At 37.7% G+C, this 18,012-nt stretch overlaps 2 protein-coding genes across 2 annotated transcripts; one reads left to right on the top strand and one right to left on the bottom strand.

Moving 5' to 3' along the window:
* Positions 1-293: 293 nt before the first annotated feature.
* Positions 294-2,731, bottom strand: si:dkeyp-73b11.8 (BPTI/Kunitz domain-containing protein). The gene is made up of 6 exons (XM_058408605.1): positions 2,619-2,731; positions 1,656-1,853; positions 1,358-1,534; positions 1,195-1,266; positions 1,010-1,085; positions 294-897 (listed from the first exon to the last, which is right to left on the bottom strand). Exons 1-6 carry the CDS (start codon positions 2,689-2,691, stop codon positions 795-797), a joined length of 699 nt encoding a protein of 232 aa, XP_058264588.1. The 5' UTR covers positions 2,692-2,731; the 3' UTR covers positions 294-794.
* Positions 2,732-3,969: 1,238 nt separating this feature from the next.
* Positions 3,970-13,764, top strand: ca12 (carbonic anhydrase XII). The gene is made up of 9 exons (XM_058408248.1): positions 3,970-4,371; positions 5,368-5,388; positions 8,064-8,243; positions 9,321-9,463; positions 10,795-10,890; positions 10,984-11,047; positions 11,153-11,310; positions 11,638-11,764; positions 12,426-13,764. The coding sequence occupies exons 1-9, from the start codon at positions 4,308-4,310 to the stop codon at positions 13,043-13,045; spliced, it is 1,473 nt and encodes a 490-aa protein (XP_058264231.1). The 5' UTR covers positions 3,970-4,307; the 3' UTR covers positions 13,046-13,764.
* The last annotated feature ends 4,248 nt before the right edge of the window (positions 13,765-18,012 follow it).

Raw genomic sequence — 18,012 nt, 5'->3', positions numbered from 1 at the left:
CACATGGTCTCAGGTCTCAGGAAACCTGGAGCCTATTCCAGGGAGACAGGGTACAACTATTTTGGTTGGGATGTACCTGGAGGAAACCCCAGAATCACAGAAGGAAAATGCACACAGGAAGGAAACAAACTCCACAAACCTGTTAAGCACTAAGCCACCATTTCCTTATTATAATGATGTAAAAGTTAATAGTGCACAAATTTTGAAAGTGTAGAATGAATAAATATTTCCCCTTCTTTAGTAGACTCTTTTCTTCTGAACAAAAATTGGGATCAGAATTTGGGATTTTTTTTTATTAAAATGTTTAATATCAGCACCCTTTACAAAACAAAGTTTAAGTCATTACCAAGAGACAACATTGTTTACTTTGTAGTGTAGTTTAGTGTCAACAATAAACAACATAAAATCTACACACCATGAAAATAACAACATTAATAATTATATGGTCTTAATTCTTCAGCATATTTATATGCGAATGTCCTTAAACTCACTTTACATTATCAAAACACATATCCAATCTGGCCAAATACTCAGCAGGGACTACACACACTCTTAGGGAAAATAATGTTTACTACAGAACTTGGTTCTATGACCTGTCCATCCGGTGGAACCGTTAAAGTTTCTAACTAGTCGCAATTCCACAATAGTGTGGAAACCACTTTATGTAAGCTGAGAAACTGAACAAAGACCCCTTGATGGAACCTTCTGGTAAAAATGATTTGTTCTGATGTCCAAGATTTGATATGGAGTTATGAGAAGTCTTCATGCTGACGCTGAGTGTTCCTTGGTGGTCTTTATGCGTTCTCGGCTATCTGAAGGGGTATCTCAGGTCCAGGAGAGTTTGGCTCTTCTTTCACTTTTGTTTCCTTTGCTTTGTTTTTTTTGCTCTTGCTAGGCCTGTGAAGAACAAATCCAAAATTACACATATGAAAATAACACACACACACACACACACACACACATATATATATGAAAAGAAAATAATAATAATAATAAAAAAAATACTAACTTCTTCAATGCCAAAACAAGCACAACTATGAGAATGATAGCTCCAATAACACCTAAAACAGCTCCCAAAATAATGCCTGTGAACACCAAAAACATCATTTTAATGACTTCTGGAAACGAGCAGTCCAATCAGAGGGTGTATATTTAAATATTTAAAAGAAGAAGAAGTAGGGGTGGGGTTTTCACCAATTGGTGTGTCTGATTCCACATCATTGGCACCGCCATTCTCGTTCTCGTTCTCGTTCTCGTTCTCGTTATCTGTTCAAATCAGACACACATGAATGCATTTACTCATCACTTTCCCTGATTTAATTTACATACACAAACACAACAACTAATAAATACTCACATATGATTCCAAAACACGTGGCATTGCAATGGTCTAAATCCAAGAAACGATTTCCATTGCCCACACAGCCTGTCCAGGCAAACGTGGTGCACTTTCCATGAGCAGCATCATAGTAATATCGTAGATAATGACCATAACAGTCACCTGGAGCCTTGGGCAAATGGCAAGCTAGAGTTCCTGGGGTAAAAAGGAAGGGGAAATACATTAGACATTAGATATTATACACTGAATATTATAATTTGGTGTCAGACTACCATGATGCAGTATATAACAATGGATAAAGCTAAAGGAAACTCACTGTCTGTAGGATACAGGGCATCGGCATTGATGGAGCAGTTCCTCATGCAGTAAAACTCATAATTGAAGCGGTTTTGATTTCCACCTTCTCCCTTGTAGCGGAACGGAAAGCATTTATCTGCAGTCTTGTTGTAGTACAGGTAGACCTGGACGTCTTTGCCGGAGTCGATGCCTTCATCTTTTGGCAGGCCACAGAATTCTTTAGTTTGGGGGGAAAAAATGAAGAGCTTTGATGAATTGTGTCAGCAAGTCACAATGAAAAAAAAAGCATGTGCAGTCAGCCAACGCCTAGTTTTTATGATGACTGTAAACTAACTAGGCTACAAGGAACATGAAACTCTGGTTTTGGTTATGGCAGCAGTAACAAGGCTTGTGTTATAGTGTGTTATAGAAACTGACACATAGTCTGTGTACAAGTAAACCTTACATATACGTATAAACAATGATTTGATTAAATAAATGAGGATAGACAATTTCCTTTTTGTGTATATACACAGTTCCTAAGCCTTCTTTTTAATCCTTTTTAATCTCTAGACTAAAATAAACTTTTGTTTGTAAAATCTGACACTGTCTATAAATGTGGTGTATAAACGCATGTTAATATTTGTTTAAAGCCATTTGGAAATCATTGTTTATTTGCTTGACATTAAACATTCTAATTTATATTATAACTTTAAATGATCTGGCCCACTAACTGTAAAGGATTATCTCTGTGTCCAAATTCTCGTATCAGAATGGACAGCCACACTTTAGGTGGGAATGTGATATTATAAATAAATTGTTCAGATAATAATCTTGTAAGCTTCATTTATCAAACTGAATAGAACATAGCTGCAATTGATTTAATAATGGACAAAAATAAAAAATAATAACATACACTTACGGAACAAAACATAGGACAAAACATGAACAGACTCACAAAAAGATAAGCCAGTATTTTCTGGATAATGTGTTAAGAATTTACCTGGGATCTGTTTCTGTCCTTCGACACAATAAAATACGGAAAAAATGAGCAAAAATATGCTGAAGTTCCTCATGGTGGTATGTTCTCTGGTGATGTAGTGAAGCTGGAGTAAATGAGGGCTCATAAACTGCATTTGAAGAGTGGTGAACATGCTGAACTTTGTACTTTTTCATGATAATAAAGCAGTCACACAGTTGACAAAGAAGAAAATGGTTTATTCAGTTCCAACAAATGCAAGATTGAAAAAAACCCCTATAACTCTGAACCAGTTGAGGCCTAACTGGAAATTGTTGCTTTAAAAAAACAAATTGAAAAGAAAGACTTATTTTTCTAGCATTTGCTTTTAAACTTTCATTATCGTGATCGATGATTTTTATCATGTAATACCTGCTATTGCACGATACAGTGGGTTTGTTAATGATTGAGGGACTCCTCCCTGTCCCTACACCTGCCCATCTGGAGGTGGACAATGAAACCTAGGTCTTCGAAAACATGTTCAATTCATTTCCCATTTCTTATTTCACAAGCCATGTATTAAGTTTGAATTTTGAAAGTCCTGAATTTGTACTTTTTCATTAAATTTCAATTATGGATGCATCCTCCCTGCTTCACTGTCCCCATTTTGATCCTGTGTCTTTCCTTGTTGCTTTGTACCTTTAAAATGTTTCTTTCACATAAAACTGTGGATATAATGCACTTTTAAAATTATGTTTTGAGTCATGCTAATCATATGTACAGTATCTCTCCCTTTCTAACTCATTAATCACTAACTCTGTAATAATTTTATCCTGGTTAGGGTTGTCATGGTGGATCCTGAGCCTATATCTTGGATAGGATGTCCGTTCCATAGCAGCAAACCATATGCACACATGTACACATTTATTCACACCTAAGGGGGATTTATCTTAACTAATCTACCTATTGATATGTTTTTGGGAGGTTGGAGGAAACTAGAGAATCTGAAAGGTTCATACAGACACAGACAGTCACCCAAGACAAGACTGAACACGGGACTTTCTTTCTTTCTTTCTTTCTTTCTGGCTATTATAGCTTTAATATGAGTGGATTGTGGTTTTCATCACTGTGGCATAAGAAAGAAAGAAAGAAAGAAAGAAAGAAAGAATTTTTTTCTGTTAGTGTTATAGTTCAATCCACTAATATTAAGGCTATAATTAATACTGTACACATATCATGCCTCTTTTAGTAATAGTTTTGTTCAGTTTTGTAAAGATAAATCTAGAGAGAGGGGTCCGCTAATTTTTGTTTTATTATTGTTTTAGAGTCCAACAAGCTCGTTACTGCCCACCTCTCTGTCTCCCCCTGCTGACCACAGCAGTCGCGCGCTCCAAATTTACACTTGTCCTTCTCCACAACACCAGTGATTTTCTCCTGAGAGGACCCGACACCCGACACGACGCAAGTCGGATCAAGTACAGGTTTTAATTGACTTGTCTGACATTACACTCGGTGTTGTTTGTCTGTCTGAACCTAATTAGTGTTGTATGAAGTCACGCGCGCTCCTGAAAGCCGGCTGCAGATACGTGGTCTGTTACGACATCGCGGTGACGTCACGGTGAGACAGAACGCAGCACCATGCTGAGTATAAAATCCTCCTGTGGACACCTTTGTTATGATTCCTCTCATGAGACACCAAGCTGAGGAGAGGGGGAGCAGATTCATTTCGTTATAATGGCCATCATCTCATTTCTTCTGCTAGTAATGGTCCTAATAGCCTTTCCACTCTCCTCCAGTGGTAAGATTTTAACAAACAATTATGGGAGTTTTTTAGATTGGGTGCTTTTTTTTTCTGTTGAGTGTCTTGACTGATGTGATTCTGCTTTAAACCTAGCCTATATTCTGCTTTTTTGACTGACAGGTCTACATGTGCATGCAGTTGTTTCAGATTACATTCTGTGTATAAACCTAGTTAAGTGTGGTTGTGGATCTCATGATGTACTGGTATAGAAGTGTAGAAGTGGTGTAGAAGTGGTAACCATAGAAACAAGGACTCTATGCATAAAGTTGAGCTGACTTCAAAACTATTAAAATAAGCTCTGATTAACCAATAGGGCCGTAGTAGTGCAGAATATGGATGATACTTCAATTACAAAGATGTTCTCTGATCTTCCCCAGAGTGATGTGAAAGCAGCAGAGTCAGCGGTAAACTGACTAGATAACTAGATTTCTAATATTTACATGTCATCACTCAAATACACTCCCATGCTCACTCCCATCACTGTTGCATTAGTGTCTTTCAAACCTTTTTCTCTCTCATTGGCTATTTAATATGGTCAAGGCAGATTTGTATGCATTGAAACATTACTGAAAGCTCTGATGTGAATATTTTACTTGTAAATGTATTATTATTACCTATGTTATACCAGCATTATGATTGCCATTGCTTTGGGTCTCTTAGATCTCAAGCTCTCACATTAACAGTCACTATAAAGCTCCATAGATCAGTCAGTGAACTCGACCGGGTGTCAGACACTCAGCTGGAGAGGAGGACAGACCAAAACCTTTGGCACTAATCAGGCATTCATGCTGCAACCAGAGACACTGCTGTGGCACAGGAATGCATTATTTCTCTGATTTAGGAGTTTCTGTATGCATCACCTAGGTAGATCAGGGACATGGGCTCAGAATTAATAACCCTTGTAAGCTCTTTCCTGGACTTCATTTAAAATTGTTTTTTGGTTCGAAAAAGTCCAAATGTATTATTAACTATGTTTCTCTAATTCTGTTTTAGGTGGAAAATGGACATATGATGGTAAGTGAAACCGTACAGTTTGATCATAGTAATAAAAGACGATGCTTAGCTTCACAAAGACCAGGTATAGTGGTCACTCCAGGTCACTCCAAGTCATCTGATTCGAGATAGGAGACTGAAGCAGTATAAACCCTAAAAACTATGAATAAGAACTTTGTCTCTTATTACTCATTGATTTTTAAAGAACGACAACGCACATTTGGCATTTCTAACTTAAAAAGTAATTTTTTCTATATTGAATTTATGATTTAAAGTTTGATAATGCACTAAATGTCAGATAAATGGAGCATATGAAGACCTTTTACTGAATTTACTCTGGTCATCACTGTACAGTTTACAGTCAAGCAAATGTTTATTGTCCTTCAAGCTATGTTCACGGTTATTTTTATCACTGCTTTTTATTCCACTGTTGTGATCATCTCATTTCTGATCCTGACACGATTCCTACACAGCAGCCTAACCATCTAGCATTCTATACAGTGCCTTTTTTATGGTTCGGATTTTGCTAATCCATCACTTGTTAAATCGATCCAGCAAAACACATCTTTGTGCTCCTTAATAAAATTACCTACCATGTTTTGCTGTTCAGCATATTAAATATTTATTTGAGAAGTTAGCCTTGTTGGAGACTATTTTAATAACACCCTATAATAAGCTGTAAGAATAAAACGGTGTAATTGTTTTATTTTGAGAAATGCAGTTTCTCTAATGGCATAACTGATCTTTTTATAGATTTAATTGAGTGTGCTGCCTTATTGTAATAAGGTCTGTCTTTGAGTCCATATGTGGTTATGTGGGTGTGGTGTTAAAGTCCATGTATGGAAATGACAGTGGCTTTTAGTGGTGTATGTGCCTTAACACCATAAATGGGAATGTAGGCGTATCTAAGTCCATATGAGGAAGACATGTCATATACATTCATTTATACAGATGTTTTTCCCCTGCTAGCTAAAGCAAGTTAACCTGACAGGACTTCTGGATCTTTTTTAAATCATGTCCATAATGATTATGGTCTTTACTTCTGAGACCAGCAGGTTAGAATCACATTAGTGATAGCTGATATTGATAACATGAGTTAACCTGACAGGATTTAGCTACCTAACAAATCGTCATCTGACAGAATTTTTAAATTCATAAATGTGAAATAATATTGTATATCTAGTCAGACAGCTAATATGAGCTCAACTGAAGGATTTCTGAGATCTTCATTCATAAATATAATTCCTAAATTTCCAAAATTTCTAGCCAACACAGCTCTGATGATGAAAACCATTTGACATCATCCAAAGGAAACTCACTAGTAGTTTGTGGCTTTATGTTTCTGAGTCCATTGTTGAACTGCTTGTGTATTGTAAGATTGCATCTTGGTGTGTTGTCTGACTTTTAGCTAGAGTTCAAAATGCTAAGTCTGTTTTTTTTAATTTTTAATTTTTATTTTTTAAGTCTGTCTACTCTGTTTTTTTGTAAGTCTGTTGTTATTTGCTGTCTGTTGCGAGATGTTAACTTTATTTAGTGTGTGGAATTGCATATAGCAATCTCAGAATTCATGCGTTCATGGTTCTGTGGCAAAGGTCATTATGGGTTCACCACAAGCACTGTGTGATTACAGTGCTGTAACTAGCCCAAATTAAATTGGCAAATTAAATGGCCAGTGAGTAATTATGCCCAAAAGAGAATGTCTTAAATATAACAGTGTCAACTGGAGACCTTGAGCTAATTATTTGTCTTCTCTTCTTATTTCTCCATAGGCTTTAATTTATGTTTTTACTATTTTTAGTATGTTTTGGTAGGAAATTGATGCATTTACTGTATGTAGTTGGATTTAATGCTTCCTAGTGATCAAGTCTGTACTTCAGGGCTGGGGAGGATTTGGTGATGGAGAAGAAGGAGACGGTAGTGACACCACCACTGGTACTCTGTGCACAGCTATTCTATGCAAAGACTCACAGAGGACATTTTCATGACTGTGAAAGACAAAAGATATCAGACTCTTATAGTACCAAGGTCCATTGTGTCTCTTCGGACATTTGTTCTTTCAGTTATGTACTAGCATTGGCAAAAAAAAAACTTTACAAGCATTGCAATATAGTTGGCAGCTTATGGGCTTGTGGTCAGGCAGCTGCATGGGTTTAAAGAGATGACCTCTTTTGACAGAGAAAACAGTGTGTCATATATTACCATGTTATGTTGTCATACCTCATTTTAGTAAACAAACCAACAAATTCTTTCCCCTTTACACCATGGTTAACCCGAGACAGTTTATTTATTTTGGTGACTTTATAACAGAAGCCTCGATTTATATATTCTTTGTTTTATATATTATTATTAATGGCGGCACGGTGGCCTCACTCCTTTGGAGTTGTCGGTTTGATTCTCACGTCCAGCCAAGTTTGCATGTTCTCCCAGTGCTTCTGGGATTTCCTCTGGGTGCCTCAGGTTCCTCCTCCATTTCATAGACATGGGCTGATTGGCATCTCAAATTGTCTGTAGTGTGTGAGTTAGTGTGCTTTTGTGCACTTGTGGCCTGCGACGGGTTGTCATATCTTTGGGGGAATCTGGAGAACCACAGACAAGCAACACATGCTGATTTTTGAAGGCATTTCAATATCATTGCAGGGTATAATGCATTATGACAAAAGCTGTCCATAATCCTGCCTGACTGCTGTTGGTTTTAGGGCCTGATGGAGAGCACCACTGGTCTAGGAATTACCCATACTGTGGAGGGGCATTCCAGTCTCCTATAAACTTCCAGCCGGAGCTGCTGAGATTTGATCCAAACCTGCTTCCCATTCAGCTGCAGGACTACAACCTGTCTAACAAAGAGCAGCTCACCCTCAGCAACAATGGACACTCTGGTACAAGAGACCTCTGTTAAACATATCTACGTTTTTTAAGCGAATGTTGAGAGTAACATATTTGTTTTAACTCCAGGAAATGGATTTCAATACTGTGGGATTAGAAAATAGAAAGAAATTATCATAATTGGAAAAAATAGATAGATCCAAATACTCCTACAGCATGCAGTATATTTGATTTCCAGTTTATTTTAACATTTTACTGAAAGACCAATCTAAGCTTATAATTTCTTGGTGTTATAGTAACCGCTTCCCCAAAACAAGTGCACTTACCTTCATAAAGCACTCAGTTAGAGTCCGATTAAAATCTGTGTGTGGACAAAGCCATGAATACATAGATTTGATGGAGCACTTGCTAATTATATATTCACATTTAATTGTAACAGTGTATAAACTGTCTGGCTCAATTCATTATAACTTTCCAAGCTCTCACTTTCACAATAAACACTTGCACAGACGGGCGAAATGATGAACTGCTGTTAAACTAGTGGAGACGTGTCCCATCAGCCACAATGAGGAATATAGTCTTTCTTCTCCAGCTACGTTTCTAGTCCAATATGGAGAAAATGACAACATGATTTTTTTGTATGTAAGGCACAGCAATTTTCTGTAATCACCCTCTTATTATCATAACTGTCCATGTGCACAAAAGCAACAATCAGCTGATATTTTAGGTAAGTAAAGTATGGAGTGTTCTTAGTCATGACTCAGACTGGAGCTAATCTGTTAAACAACAAAGCGTGAGCCGTCTCTTAACTGCATCAATCTCATTTTTGGTGATATATCAAGTTTAGAGCATAATAATAGCCCTGGTGATCCTGGATAGGAAAATAAATAGGACCACGTAAGCAACATCATCCTATTTTTATTCTCAGTGTATGCTTTGTGTGAGCATTTACTTTGCGAATTTTTATGTGCATGTTGTTACTTTAAACTTGGACATTTTCTAATCAGGCAAAACATTTTAACACACACTCCCAGACCTGCACTTATGCTGTATAATATCCATTGCCCCATGCTTATAATATCATGACAACAGCACCTGTGTGAAGTGTGTGTTTGTGTTTATAACCACAGTGCTGCTGTCTCTGCCGTCCCGGATGCATCTCGCTGGTCTTTCTCATCGCTACTCAGCAGCGCAGCTTCACTTCCACTGGGGTTCCTCCAACACGCCATCTGGCTCTGAACACACCGTCAACGGCAAGCAGTTTGCTGCTGAGGTGAGACGCTAATCACTTTCTGTCTCTCTCACACTCATTAGCAGAGGCAGAAAGAGCTCACTGGCTCACACTTTTTTTTTTTTTATAGATTTGACAGTGCATTTAGTGTCTGGTTTTCTTGGATTCCTTCACTACTTGTGATTTTATTTCACCCTTACAGACATTTGCAATTAAGGGCTGAGAAAACAGGTAAATGCATGTCTATCTCTGAAAGAGCATAATGATATGAGGCACTACTGCTGTCTTAAAAAAATCGGTTTATAATTATATTTGAGAATGGAAAGAAGATCGCTGACCAATCAGGCAACAGATAGACCTAGAGCATTTTAACACACACTCCCAGACCTGCACTGTTTTTTATGCTGCGGCTATTAAAACTTTCCTCAACAGCCTAAAATTAACAAGTGTTTGTGGTGTGACTGAGGGACGCTGGTCTCATCGCATCCTCGTAGCTTCAGAATGGCAGAATGGAGACACACTATTTTTACTTTTACCCATTGGTTTCGAGATCGTTATAATATCCGTTACCACATTCCTATAATATCATCATTGCATATTGCCTATGACAACAGCACCTGTATACAGTGTGTGTTTGTGTTCATAGGATAAGGAAGCTAATATTAGTATTTGAAACACCACCTGCACATTAGTTTTTTTCAGGTATAAAGTGTCCACGTCATCTTCAAGCAGGATCAGTGATGTCCATCTTCTCAAGGAAAAGCATCTTCTCATCCTGTAATTTATAGTGCCTTTTTACCGGATATGTTTGCTTCTGGCTAGTTTACCGAAAAAGCTTCTCAGTGTGGTTCATGGAGAAACTACGCTTTGAGAATCATTTTTAAATCAGCGCCTTTCTAAATTGGTGGAATTCCCCATTCCCGAGACCCACAGCCTGTCTAAAAATACTTTTTTCCAGAATGAGGTTTAAACGAAAGCTGCCTTCAACAACACAATGCACGGTTAAAACGTTAGAAGTCTTTTACTGCACCAGGATTCATTGGGATTCATTCATCGGGTCTCGGCTCTCCGTGGTACACTCTTAAAAAATGTTTTTTTCTTTAACAGTTCACAAGACAATTAAAGTTTCTTGGCATCTAAAAAGGGAATTTTCTGTCTGGAAATCTTTCTGACAGGAAAACACTCCTAGCATCGTAGGGATAATTACAATCCCTAAGAGTCTACACAAATAATTTCCCAAACGTTGCTCTGTGTCAGTGAAAACACCCATCTTCAGCTCAGCATACTGCAGATCACATGCACATGAGAATAGAGAAATCTTTCACGAGGAATGTGAGTTTCTTCAGCATTTTCCTCCTCTCTGGTTTTCTCAGATGCATTTGGTTCATTTTAATTCTGCCAAATATCCCAACATCTCCACTGCACTGGACAAGTCGGATGGTCTTGCTGTTCTGGGTGTTTTTATCGAGGTGAGCTGATATTAAAAAAATAAACAAACTTTATTCTAAATGTGTAAAAGAGCTGCATTTAATATTTGATTTATTGATTTTTTTTAAATAAAGGTCGGAGAGCACAATCCTGCTTTCGACCGGTTCCTCAAATATGTCAATGGCATTAAATATAACGGTCAGTTTATTTGTTGTTGTTTAGTAATAGTATGAGTTAATTTCTGATATTATCCCCTGCACCTTACTTCATTTGGTGTACATTTGTTCTTATCATATGTGACAGGTCAGAAAGTTCAGGTAGCAGGCTTTAATGTACGGGAGCTGCTTCCTGCCCGTCTGGACGAATATTACCGTTACGATGGCTCTCTTACTACCCCCCCCTGCTTCCCCAGCGTGCTCTGGACGGTGTTCAGGAATCCAGTCAGCATCTCTCTCAGACAGGTACAACTGCGTAATAAACCAGACACACCCACACTAAACTACACCTAATTTTAGAGAATTTTAAGCTTTTCCTACTTAATGCTGTAATAACACAGCAGAGGGAGTTCAGTTTTCCCAGAAACAGAAAGATGATGTTGAAATGATTGTGAGAATATTCTGCTATCTCTTCCACTTAAAATGATTCTCACTCACTCACTCAGGATTTTAACAGAAAGCTCTTTGTAGAAATACAGAAAGTTAATAACGAGGTATTCATGTTCAGCTATAAAACCATTACAGTCATGTCTGATTAATGGTGTGTCTCTGTTCTCACTGTGTGTTTTATAGTACCTGGCATTAGCCAGTGCTCTGTTCTCTTCTCATGCTCAAGAGGCAGCCCCAATGCCTCTGCTTGGGAACTACCGTAAAACCCAGTTAATGGACAACAGAGTGGTTCTGGTCTCCTTCCAGCAGGGTGAGTACTGAATGGGATACTTGCTTACGTTTACCTGCTCAGTGGCTGTATGAAGAATGACTGGGTTTGATATGTGGATGTGTGATTATGGGCTGTTGAAATGGCTGTGGCTTGTTTAAAGGCCTTTCTTCTTACACTCACTGCTTATGGGATACTGTAAATCCTGCTGGCTGCCCTCTTTCTTGTACTCTTTGTCAACAAGCTTTTTTTCACCAGTGGACTGACCTACGGTGATTTTGTGCTTCAAATTAGATGCTTCCATGGACATAAAACTGCCATTCAAACCCTGGTTTGAACCACATGAACACTGCAAATACTTATGCTGGGATGAGAGTGTGTGTATATATAGTAATCTAGAAAAAAAGCTTTATTATACTGGCATGATGCAAGATAAAGTCACTTCACTGCTACTGCAATCCTGGTGTCTTTCCCTGCAACTGAAGATGTGATTTAGAGGCATGTCCAATTTTCAGCTGGTGCTTATGGTTTTTTCTGCATGGTTTTTCCCCCCTCTCTTTCTTCTGAAGCTGAATTTTATGGTCACATGAAAAGATGATCAGACTGCAGCACTACTGCTTCCCCAACCTGACAGATTCGGTTTGAAGAAAGCCTTTACAGCTAATGATATATTTGAACATCTTTAAACCTGTGTGTGGTGCAGGCTGGGGGCTGCATGGAACCACATCGGTGGCATCTCCCATGCAGAGGAGGCTGGTCATCCAACATCTACTGAATGGAGACCTTGCAGATCTTGCAGATGGAGAACTACATCATCTTTTGCCAAAACTCCAAAGAAAACCTTGGGCTGTTAAAAAGTTGAAGAACAATCCAAAGCAACAGCACTTGGGCCAAGTCACTGAGAAACATCAGAAGAACAAGGGGGTCGATACAACTATCAATGATGATGCCTTGTGTTTTATAAACCTGGAAAAAAATGTATCTGTTTGGCTCAGCAGGCATCACCCAAATACTCAGATGACCCAAGCTCTGAGAAAAGCCGTGTTTCCAGACTTGAACCTGAAGAGCTACTTAAACTGCAGGTCTGATTTGGATCTGCAAACAATCAGACACCTTCTTCGTTCCAGACCCAGTGATGAGGCAAACGAGCTGGATCAGGCCCTGACCAAAGTCAGAGAGGGGCATAAGCAGAGGCCCATGACACAGTATCAGGGCTCAGCACTGACCAAGCTAACAGGGCAGACCCAAGCTGCAGGCCTGAAGAATAGCCACAACATGGTGCCCACTAATCACAGACTGCAGCCTATGGAGTGGGAGGATTAAAACTCCACTGAGGCCATAAACACAGGCTGTAGTGCACATTATAATAGTTATCAAAGACCTTCTATCACGCAGGCTCTGAACATTTAGTTCTTAAAAACCGCTGTTAACTTAACCAGGCTTTTAGTAGTACTTTATGTTGCACTGGGTTTATGGGCTCAGGAGGTGCATTTTACTTTTACACATAGAGGTGGTGAAAACTACAAATGGCAGAATGAGTGATGTTTATGTGACACTCGATGCATAGACATTTATACTTATACCTGTACAGGCGTGGTTTGGCATTTAACACAAATCCGAACAATTGTCTTTACAAATTTGTGTGATGTTGATATGAGTAATATGTTCAGGTATTACTAGGAAGTGCAAATCACATACGACTAATCAGCACATCAACATCAGTGTATCATATAATATTCACAGAATATGACTCTTTCCTGGCAAGAAGATATTTTTGTATTTTATTGGTTTAGGTTGTATTTGTGTCACAGTAATGACATAGTAAAGCAATTACAGACATACAAAGTGGAAAATGGTAGCAAATGATGAAAAATTACGGTGTTTAACGACATAAACATTCCCGTGTTTATTGGAAGTGTGTCAGACAGCTTTAGCTGTGTGTTTACACCGAAGAGAGAGGATAAAGGGGAGGACCTTTTTGTGGCTTCTGAATGAAGCATCTTGATCATGATATATGGAAGAAAATAAAAATAAAGCACTTAAAACTGTATATCGTGTTGCTTTTCATTACATTTTCCCTTCTCATGCTGTTTTTTTTTTGCTTTTTAAGATGGTTTTCATTTTTCACATATGTTCAAAGGGTATAAAAAGTAAACACACTCAATGAAAATGACAGGGTTTCATGATTTTGAAAGAAATGAAACCCAGGTAAATCATGTTTATACCCTCAATATGAAATTTAAACATATTAAAACGATCAAAGTAATCAAAAAATAAAAATATTACAGGAAAAGCTGCGTAAGTATGTACACCTCTGAACTAATACTTTGTTGAAGCAAATAAAATTTGTATTTATTTTTTAATTTATTTATTACATCTTTTGCATATGAGTCTATCGGCTCGGAACTTGACAGAAACAGCTGATCTGTATTTGAGGTTAATTTTATATATATATATAAATTGAATTAAATTGAATTATTCTGAACGTAGCCTTTTGCAACCAGGTTATAGCAATTTTTCCTATTTTCCCCAAAAATGTTAAATTGATTTTCTCTTAATTCATATATACTGTATAGTAATTTGACATTGAGGATGGAAAAAGTTCTGACATTATTTATACTGGTTTCATTTGTTTAAATTATAAAAACCTGTTATTTTAACTGGAGTGTGTTCACTTTTTATATAAATGGTGCATGATGTGCTGTAAGTGATATATTAATTGTTGTATAATTAAACTGATTACACACTTTAGACTCTTTTTTGCACCAAAACAATGTCACTTCAGCGTGCTCCTCTTTCATTATTAAAGTGTTTTTCTTCTTCTTGTTTCACTAAGGTGACTTTGCTTGGAGCTGGGGTACGTGATATGTTTTAACGTCAGCACTGTTACATGTCTTCTCTTTCTCCTCACTGACCTCCTCATTTCTAATGACATGCAAGACCCACTGCACTGTGTGTATGAATGAGGTACAAGGCACCTGAGTGATGCATGGCCACTGACTGTCCCTCTGATCATTTAACATTCATCATACGTCCATGGCATTACACATATAACTATAATCATATTTTCCCTGTTTGAGTGTGTGGATGTAACACCACAGAGGCTTTAGGGTTTTGCATGATTTACTCACATTTCATTGTTTACATGTCATCATAACTGAGAAGTGGTGTTTATCTCTGGCTCAGACAACATTACCATGACATCAATCCTCACTAAATAACACGTTTTAGTTTATTCAAAGATTAAATTGTGAATTGTTTGATCATTTTTGCCAGTTAGGTATCACAAGCTGCTAAAAAACAAACCTTAAATATATACAGTGATGTTCAAAGCTTTTTTGTTACATGTAGTGTGTGTGTGTGTGTGTGTGTCTGCATACTGGCATGTTCTTGATGCTGGAGAACCTGCAGGAAATTTATGTGGACAGTAGCAGTTCATGGCCACTTAAATTCACCCTTTGACGTTTCATGTCCAGTTCATGTCTGAAGTCTTGTTGCGCACCGTGTCATTTTAAGAAAATCTTTGATCCATAATTTTAAGGACTGGAAGCACTTCTTTTCTGATCTCTGATCCGTGCAAAGTACATCTGAGAAACCTTACCATTTTCTGCAGGATGAATCATCCATGTTTACTCTGGCCTGGAACATACCTGTCACTGTTTTCCTTCTTTGGTCTTTATTGATCGTGCGTGATGTTCCTGCAGTGTGTCATTATGAGAGAACAGTTCTGTGTGTAATAGCCTTAAAAATAGACATACATTTAATAAAAAACTTCATTCTCATGCAGAACTTTCCAGGAAATGCAATCAGAAGTAATAATAAACATCTTGTTGCTATAGAGAGTATTTTATTCACTTTTATTAAAAATATACAATATTTGTTAAATAAATATGGGTTACCTTTTTCTACTGAAAGCATAATAATGTAAAACACCACTGGTTTATTGACGATTAAATTGTCTAAAATATATTTAGTTATATTTTTATATACAGTATATGGTGTTTGAACACTACATGAGGATTTTAAACATCAGCATACCTGGTAATAACAGTGCAGGTGAAATATCTGTGTATTTATTAAGCTATACAGCAGGTGAGTGAGCTGATCTGCTCTAAATTACAGCTCAGAAGATCATTTATCCAGTTTCACTTAGAAGTGAGGCAGAAACAAATCTGTGTGTCTTCTCTGTCTCTGTGTGTCTTCTCTGTCTCTGTGTGTCTTCTCTGTCTCTGTGTGTCTTCCATAAACCGCCTTTATATTCAGCATTCTCTGTCCTTTATTATCATTATTCCTGATACATTAATAACTGATTCGTATTTAAACACATCTCACTCACATGTCACTGTCTGATCTCACTGAACTGATCTCACTCACATGTCACTGTCTGATCTCACTGAACTGATCTCACTCACATGTCACTGTCTGATCTCACTGAACTGATCTCACTCACATGTCACTGTCTGATCTCACTGAACTGATCTCACTCACATGTCACTGTCTGATCTCACTGAACTGATCTCACTCACATGTCACTGTCTGATCTCACTGAACTGATCTCACTCACATGTCACTGTCTGATCTCACTGAACTGATCTCACTCACATGTCACTGTCTGATCTCACTGAACTGATCTCACTCACATGTCACTGTCTGATCTCACTGAACTGATCTCACTCACATGTCACTGTCTGATCTCACTGAACTGATCTCACTCACATGTCACTGTCTGATCTCACTGAACTGATCTCACTCACATGTCACTGTCTGATCTCACTGAACCGATCTCACTCACATGTCACTGTCTGATCTCACTTAACTGATCTCACTCACATGTCACTGTCTGATCTCACTGAACTGATCTCACTCACATGTCACTGTCTGATCTCACTGAACTGATCTCACTCACATGTCACTGTCTGATCTCACTGAACTGATCTCACTCACATGTCACTGTCTGATCTCACTGAACCGATCTCACTCACATGTCACTGTCTGATCTCACTGAACTGATCTCACTCACATGTCACTGTCTGATCTCACTGAACTGATCTCACTCACATGTCACTGTCTGATCTCACTGAACTGATCTCACTCACATGTCACTGTCTGATCTCACTGAACTGATCTCACTCACATGTCACTGTCTGATCTCACTGAACTGATCTCACTCACATGTCACTGTCTGATCTCACTGAACTGATCTCACTCACGTCACTGTCTGATCTCACTGAACCTATCTCACTCACATGTCACTGTCTGATCTCACTCACATGTCACTGTCTGATCTCACTGAACTGATCTCACTCACATGTCACTGTCTGATCTCACTCACATGTCACTGTCTGATCTCACTGAACTGATCTCACTCACATGCCACGGTCTGATCTCACTCACATGCCACTGTCTGATCTCACTGAACTGATCTCACTCACATGCCACTGTCTGATCTCACTCACATTCCACTGTCTGATCTCACAGCCGTCTACCATCACACACACTCACACTTCTGTACTCTTACAGGTGCTCTGATGTCTTCAGTGGTGACCTCAGGGTTTAGTCTCCTCCTCATCCTCACAGTCATGTGGTGCTTTTTTAAGAAGAGGTAAACATTTGTACTTTATTTCTTGTTGTGACGTGAATTTAAACCCAGTGTTATTGTGCAATTAACTGATAATGAAGACTTGATGATTAATTTGTGACTTTAATTATTATACAGACATTAATGAGACAGAGCCAGAAATCAGGGACTCGTTCAAAATGAAGGAAAATTGTTCAGTTTTCTGCTGACAAAACTCTAAACACTGGACATACTAACAACATGTGTATATAACATATAAAAGTCTAGAACTGAATGATTGATAAATAAATAAAATAATAATAATAATAATAATAATAATAATAATAATAATAATAATAATAATAATAATAATAAATTAAATGTCCTAGCATCAGAAAATATTATTGTAACAATATTATTATATTAATAATTTTATTATTGTAACAATAAAATGATATCAATCAAGCCTCTGCCCTAAATAGGAATATGGGGTTCATATGAAGGACACTTTATCATGGGGAAAAATTCATTTTCAGTCTAAAATGTGATTAATATAAAGGGAATAAAATGGATGTAAAAACCTATTGAACCTAATGGGTTTGTTCTAGAGTACATAGGAAAGAGCATTTTATTTATTGTCTCTCGACTAAAGTGCTGTATAAAGTGCAAAATATAAATAAAAACAAACTTGCAACTTTCCCCTTTTTTAAGAACAAAAACTGACATTTCTACC

Source organism: Hemibagrus wyckioides, linkage group LG14 (genome assembly GCF_019097595.1).
Source record: "Hemibagrus wyckioides isolate EC202008001 linkage group LG14, SWU_Hwy_1.0, whole genome shotgun sequence".
Taxonomy (NCBI): domain Eukaryota; kingdom Metazoa; phylum Chordata; class Actinopteri; order Siluriformes; family Bagridae; genus Hemibagrus; species Hemibagrus wyckioides.
This window is presented reverse-complemented; position numbering and strand designations above follow the sequence as displayed.